Source organism: Chiloscyllium plagiosum, chromosome 39, assembly GCF_004010195.1.
Source record: "Chiloscyllium plagiosum isolate BGI_BamShark_2017 chromosome 39, ASM401019v2, whole genome shotgun sequence".
In the NCBI taxonomy this organism is placed as follows: domain Eukaryota; kingdom Metazoa; phylum Chordata; class Chondrichthyes; order Orectolobiformes; family Hemiscylliidae; genus Chiloscyllium; species Chiloscyllium plagiosum.
The window spans coordinates 294191-300848 of record NC_057748.1 but is presented as its reverse complement, the minus strand read 5'-3'; the positions used below and the strand labels follow the sequence as shown (position 1 = coordinate 300848).

The window sequence follows — 6658 nt, the reverse complement described above, 5'->3', positions numbered from 1 at the left end:
ACAGATAAATGAATAGAGGGGGAAAAGAGGGATACAGACCAAGGAGAGGCAAAAGGTTTTTAGTTTAGAAAGGTATCACATATCAGGGTAGACTTTGTGGGTCGAAGGACCTGTTCTTGTAGCTGCCAGAAATTTCTAGTGATCACCTGACTTCAACATTTTCTATTTTTAAATAAAAGCTCAATTTGCCACCGAAGTCATACGTGCCAGGATCTTGACGTTTATATTCAACTTACAACCGGTTTCCCACCACAATCAAATTTTCACATTTCTGATGTACTGAATATGGACATCAGTCATCATTTGCCCTAATTTATTTATTTAGTTGGCGACATCAGCAGCACCTTGAGACCCACTATCAGTCCACTCGCCAGAAGAGTAGCAAAAGCACACAGTATCGGTCCCTGGAAAGTGAAACATATGAAATAAATTACTCCCATTTCGGCACCAATCACTCTCAATACACGACCAGCAGAGGGTTATTTATAAGTAAAATTCCATCTACAATGTCCCCAAAGACTCCAAGCACTGCAATAACACAGGGTTAGATACAGGGAAAAGCTTCACCCACAGGGTTCACATCAAATCTTCCCGGGTCAGGGACAGCACATGGTTAGGTATAAAATATCTTCTTCCCAATTTCTTCCCTCGCCCGAGGCTTAATAATCCTCAGGTTAAAATACCCCAGTCATCTCTCTCATGAGAGCGCAGTCTTATGGTCCTCTGGGACTATGGCATCTTTACATATTTTGCAAATGTAAACTGGCTGCTGCATATTATTTCAGATGTTCAAAATAAGGAGTGTATATTCATAATGCTCCTTTAACAGTATATTGAAAATACACAAGATTTAAAGCTATTGGGGTGGCACAGTGGCTAGCACTGCTGCCTCACAGCGACAAGGTCCCAGGTTCAATTCCAGCCTTGGGTGACTGTCTGTGTGGAGTCTGCACATTCTCCCTGTGTCTGCGTGGGTTTCCTCCAGGTGCTCCGGTTTCCTCCCAAAGTCCAAAGACATGCAGGTTAGTTGAATTGGCCATGCTAAATTGTCCATAGTTGTTGGGTGCATTAGTCAGGGGGGTGGGTTATTCTTCGGAGGATCAGTGCGGACCTATTGGGCTGAAGGGCCTGTTTCCACACTGTAGGGAATCTAATCTAATGCCTTTGCCGTGCGCCCCACTCCACCACCCCACTCCTGCATTAGTAAAGGTGAGATCCAGGACTGCATGGTGGCTCAGTAGTTAGCACTGCTGCCTCACAGCACCGGGGACCCAGGTTCGATTTCAGCCTCGGGCGATTCTCTTTGTGGAGTTTGCACATTCTCCCCGTGTCTGTGTGGGTTTGCTCTGGTTTCCTCCCATAGTCCAAAGGTGTGCAGATTAGGTGGATTGGTGATGCTAAATTACCCATATATCCAGGGTAGGCAGGTTAGCTATGGGAAATTCAGGGTTATAGGGACAGGGTAAGGAGGTGGATCTGGGTGGGATGCTCTTCAGATGGTCGGTGTATACTTGAAAGGCCTGCTTCCACACTGTAGGGATTCTGATGGCTTAGTGTGTACATGCAGCATTGTACAATGCCACAATTTGAACTCTATATCCATGCAGAATTCCAGAAATACTGGTCAACCAACGGACTTGTAAAACTGAGGAACTGAAAGAAATAAGCACTATTAAAGAGAGAGTTCTCAAGAAGTTAACTGATTGGAAGGTGATAAATTCCCTGGACTAGATCAGCTTATTTTCATTGTGTTGTAAGAGGTGGCCGCATTAGCACAATTCTTTCAAAATCCTATAGGTCCAGGATAGGTTGCTGCAGATTGAAAGATAGCAAATGTAACCCAATTATTTAGGTATGGAGAATAGAGAAGTACAGACCAGTTACTTAGACATCAGTCGTAGAGAAAATATCATTCTATTATAAATGATGTGATAACTGGGCACTTAGAAAATGTTAAAATTAGGCAGAATCAAGCTGGATTTATGAAAGGAAACTGCATTTGACAAATTGTGGGAGTATTTTGTAATGTTATTGGTAGCATATTTGGTGTATTGGATTTTCAGAAGGCTTTTGCTAAGATCCTCCACATCAGGGTAATGAATAAGGTAGAACACATAGGACTGGCAGAATGTGGTATACAGTTTGAGAATTGGTAACCAGTAAGGTGGCAGAAACTAGAAGCAAACAGATCAATCTCGGGATGATAGGCTGTTACTAGCGGATCAGTGCTAGGTCGACAGCTGTTCACAATCTATAGTATATAAATAAGACCGAGTGTAATACTTCCAAATATACTGATGGCACAAAACTAGGTGGAAATGTAAAATGCAAGGAAGATGTCAGCAGACTTGGACAGGCTAAGTGAAAAGCCAGAATGGAGTAAACGGAATATAATGTGAATAAGTGTGAAACTTTACTAGAAAACAAGCAGCAAAATGTTTTTTAAATTGTTAAGGTCCACATCATTTCAATTTTGAGTCTTTAAAAACTGTGCACTGCATTGAGAAAGAGCAGTTTTTCAAAAACAGGTATTTACCAGGGTGGCTGCACAGTTTCACAGCAAGGAATTTGATTCCTTTTGTGAACTCGGTTTTGTGGCTTTGAGATCCTGTAATCTGCAGACAACCAGGACTCAAGGAGTTACTTACAAGTGAAGCTGATTGGTTCTTAGCTAGCACAGCAGTTGGGAATGGAAACAAGTCATCGAGACACAGACACACAAACAGAAAGGCACAGCAGAGCTTGCTGTTGTTCTCCCCAGCAGGAACTCTCGCTTCTCTGCAGTAAGCAAACTCAGGTCAAACTTGAAGAAAATCAGTTGCCTTTGCTGTGAGCTGTGACTTTTGAATTGATGATTCAGACATTTTTCAAGTGAATCAGCCATTCTGCATTTCTTACAAACCAGTGGAGGCATCCAGAAAAAAACAAGAATAAGGGGGTTGGTCAGCCAAAGGGGGATTATTTCAACATTGGAACCAGTAAGTAGACACTGAACTCCAGTTTTTCTACCTTTCCCAGTTATTGATTTTTCCCAATTTGTTTGTTTGTGTATACATGTATGTGCTTGGGTAAAGAAAGTTTATAAGGGGATGAGTGTTTTAGTCTGTAGTGTTACTTGCCAATGGTTTATGTCTGCTTACCTGTAACTATTGCCTAGTTACTTGGCATTAATAATAATTTCTGTTCGGTACAGAACCTGGTCGGTGCTTTCTATCAACCTGGGTCTGAAAGTCATGTAAATTGGGGAGCTGTGTGTCCCTTTAAAAAAAGCTTTAAACATTTGCCATGACTTTATCCATGTACTGGTACATCTGCAGACCAAGGACAGCCAAGGGTGAAATCCACACTCTCAGAACAAGAGCTGAAAAAGTTTTCAAACTAACAACAATATATAGACGCTTAGATGTTGTAGTTGTAAATTTTACCTTCCCTATCTAATATTGCTTCTACCCAATGTTTTCTGCTTTTATTAGCATATGACAGCTATCTTTGGGGAAAAAAGGGAATGTCATGTTATGATCTTTGGAGTGATGTCCTTTAACAGATCCATATGCAAATGAACTAAGTACTTAGCATTTGATGCATGCTCACAGGATGTCTGCACTGTAATAGTCCAGGCATAGACTGTGTTTGGAGGTTACTCCATGCTGTATATATTAGTTCAGCTGTAATAAACCCACCAGACATCTTCAAACAAACAGAATCCATGCATATCTCTTTTTGTGTTACCTTTACATAACTCAAGAATATCAATGCATATGGCTCTGTACCCCATCGAGAGGCAGTACATATGAAACTGCAGGAATTATAACCTAACAAAGAGCAACACTTCCAGGAAAGGAGAAGGATCAATGTACTTGTAACAGCTGGTGACCTATCTGTAAACATGCAGCACATGTCTATATAACTTCGGATTTTGCTTAAATTCAAATCAATGTCTGAGCACCAGCAATGCCCTAATAGAGTTACTTACCCAGCCACCCATTTGGGAGATCCAAGGAACAACAGTCTCCAGAATAAATACTTCAACCCATTTCTTAAAAACAGCAAAGGCTTCTGACTCCAAAATCTTAAAAAACAGAAAGAGAGAAATTAATCACTGTTGCCTACTACTGCGCTTTGCTAAAAATGTCTCAAGTCAGATCACAGCCTGAAACCGAGTTATTAATGACATTTTGCTCTTTTCCCAACCCTGGAATTATTTTCCAGAGCCTCTCTTGCTGAGGAGAACTGTTTCCACATACCATCAAAACCAGAGCTTCCTCTGTAAGGTTAGTCTTCTACTCAGTTACCTCTAGATTGTCCGAACATCTTTGCTTAATCATTATTCTTTCTTCCTCCAGAAAGGATATAAGGACAGGGGCAGGAGTAGGCAATTCAGCTCTCAAGCCTACTCTGCCAAGTAATATGATCATGACTGACCTGCCCATTCCCCATAACCATTTAAAAATCTGTATACCTCCTCCAAATCTTTCGGTATCCCAGCATCAATTAGCATGATACATGCTATTCTTTCGTGACATCATCTGGAGGTGTATCACCATTTTACAAATACATACTGACAACATATCTTCACTGGTCTGTTGTCAGGATGCATGATTGACCTCCAAACTTTGATGACCTACAATTCTTTCACTTTTGTTGGCCGCCATCATGAACTCCATATCCCCTGTCAATAAGAACACTCACCTACCTGGACACCATGTCAGGCTAAATCAGACTCTTGATGCTTTAGTGTTCTATTTGATTTGAAATGTAGTATCTGACTGCTTACCCTCCCCAACACCAAGACTGTTGGTATTCTCAGCCTTCCAACCTCTATTAATTTCTGCTCATCAAAAACTCTCTTGCCCCTCTTTGGCTTGCTAACCCAATGCACTTCTCCTTGTTTATACATATTGGTTCCAGATATCATAATACATCCTTGGGGGACATTTAACACTGCTTAACTACAGAGTAAAGTTTTCTCTATAATGTCTCATCACATTTTCCCATTGCAATGCTCAGGTTTAGAACCAGTCCATTACCCAGCTCGAGTTCTCATCCATTCCTGACATATAGTACATAAATGCTACCCTGTTACAGTACCAATTTATTATCACCACAGTTCAGAATTGGTCCATTCCCCAGGCTACAGAGTCCACCTATTAGGCAATAAGTAGTGAACACACAATATATGGAATACTGTGTGTCATAGTGTTGATTGCTTTCTGCGTTTCAGCTGACTGAATGATAAGTACTCACTGCAGGCAGAAATAATTTTGCCAGCTGGAAGAAAAGAAAGACAGGAGCAGCTTTCCTAGCTCCCGTAGCAACTTTTTGGTTGAAGATGGTGTTTGATAAGGACTGTAGAAGGGAAAGTGGTTTGGAGCTCTTCAGGAGGGGCCCAAACACCCTGGAACACAAACAGAAACAATGAGACTTGTGGCCTCTACATGACCTACACCAACCTTCCACTCTTGGAGATCGTCGGTGAAGTTTTCTTGTTCTATTTGGTAACATGTAGCAGATTTAGAGAGAAGGATTAAAATTCTGGACCAACAGCTGGTTTCATATTTGCAAAGTTTGAACCACAGAGTTGGAACTGAAACAGTGATTGAATTTCTGTGTGGGTTCTCCTGATTTCCTGCAGCCCACAGAAAAACCTTGGGGGAAGTCCACTGAAAGTAAAAAAACGGACCAACTGACTAAAATGTTTGTAAAGGATGTGTGAGGAACACCTAAATATTCACAAATTTCTGGTGTCACAGCATGACTTCCAGATGCTGTAGTTGGACTTGATTATAGTGAATGGGATTGAAGACCAAGAGCAGCGTGTGACAAACACCAGGCAGTATCTGCTTGGGTATTGCTGGGGTTGGAGAGATTGAGCTATAGGCAGAGGCTGAATAGGCTGGGGCTATTTTCCCTGGTGCGTCGGAGGCTGAGGAGTAGCCTTATAAAGTCATGATGAGCAATGATAGGGTGAAGACATGCCAGGATAGGGGAGTCCAGAACTATATTTAAAAGGCATCTGGATGGGTATATGAATATGAAAAGTTGAAGAGGGATATGGGCCAAATGCTGGCAAATGGGACTAGATTAGCTGAGGATATCTGGTCAGCGTGGATAAGTTGCACCAAAGGGTCTGTTTCCATGCTGGCTATCTTCATTACAATCACAACACACAGTATGTTTTATTTTAAATCAACTCTGTGTTTAGTTCCTGTACCATTCTAACTTGCTGCAATTTTGCATGTTTCATTCTTTAATGCTAGAGAAAACCATCTCAAACTGAAACAGATCTGAGGTTTAGTTCAGTCTGTGTGCAAGACCCATTTTTATATTGGAGTGCTTAAATATGTGCAAAATCCACTGTCCATTAACTTGCCCAGTTGTGAAACAGTGTCTTAGTCATATTTTGCTAAAGGAATCAGCTTGAAAACGGAGAAAAAAAAGTGAATTTATAAAAACCTTAAACTAAGAAATTCTCATAAAAATCTACCATTTATTGTCAATTAAAATTTATTGATACAGCTTTGTACTAAAGAACTGTGATCTCAGGCAAGATTTAAACACATATCGGTTATTAATTGCTTATTAATGAATTATTTTCATTATTTAAAAATAAAATTTTGGTTGACATTTTAAACTAAACTAAGTCTGGCATACAGCTCTT

At 40.7% G+C, this 6658-nt stretch overlaps 1 protein-coding gene across 14 annotated transcripts in view; it reads right to left on the bottom strand.

Annotated features, from left to right (window-relative positions):
• Positions 1 to 204: 204 nt before the first annotated feature.
• The window catches only part of LOC122542067, a 44355-nt gene continuing 37901 nt past the window's right edge, over positions 205 to 6658 (bottom strand). For 13 of the 14 annotated variants that reach the window (XM_043679375.1, XM_043679367.1, XM_043679366.1 and 10 more), the window contains 3 exons: positions 5245 to 5395; positions 3974 to 4069; positions 205 to 404 (listed from right to left, as the gene is read on the bottom strand). In XM_043679375.1, coding sequence (XP_043535310.1) covers positions 318 to 404; positions 3974 to 4069; positions 5245 to 5395 — 334 coding nt within the window. In that variant the 3' untranslated portion in view covers positions 205 to 317. The remainder of the gene's footprint in view (positions 405 to 3973; positions 4070 to 5244; positions 5396 to 6658) is intronic. The other variant, XM_043679377.1, reaches the window with a different exon arrangement.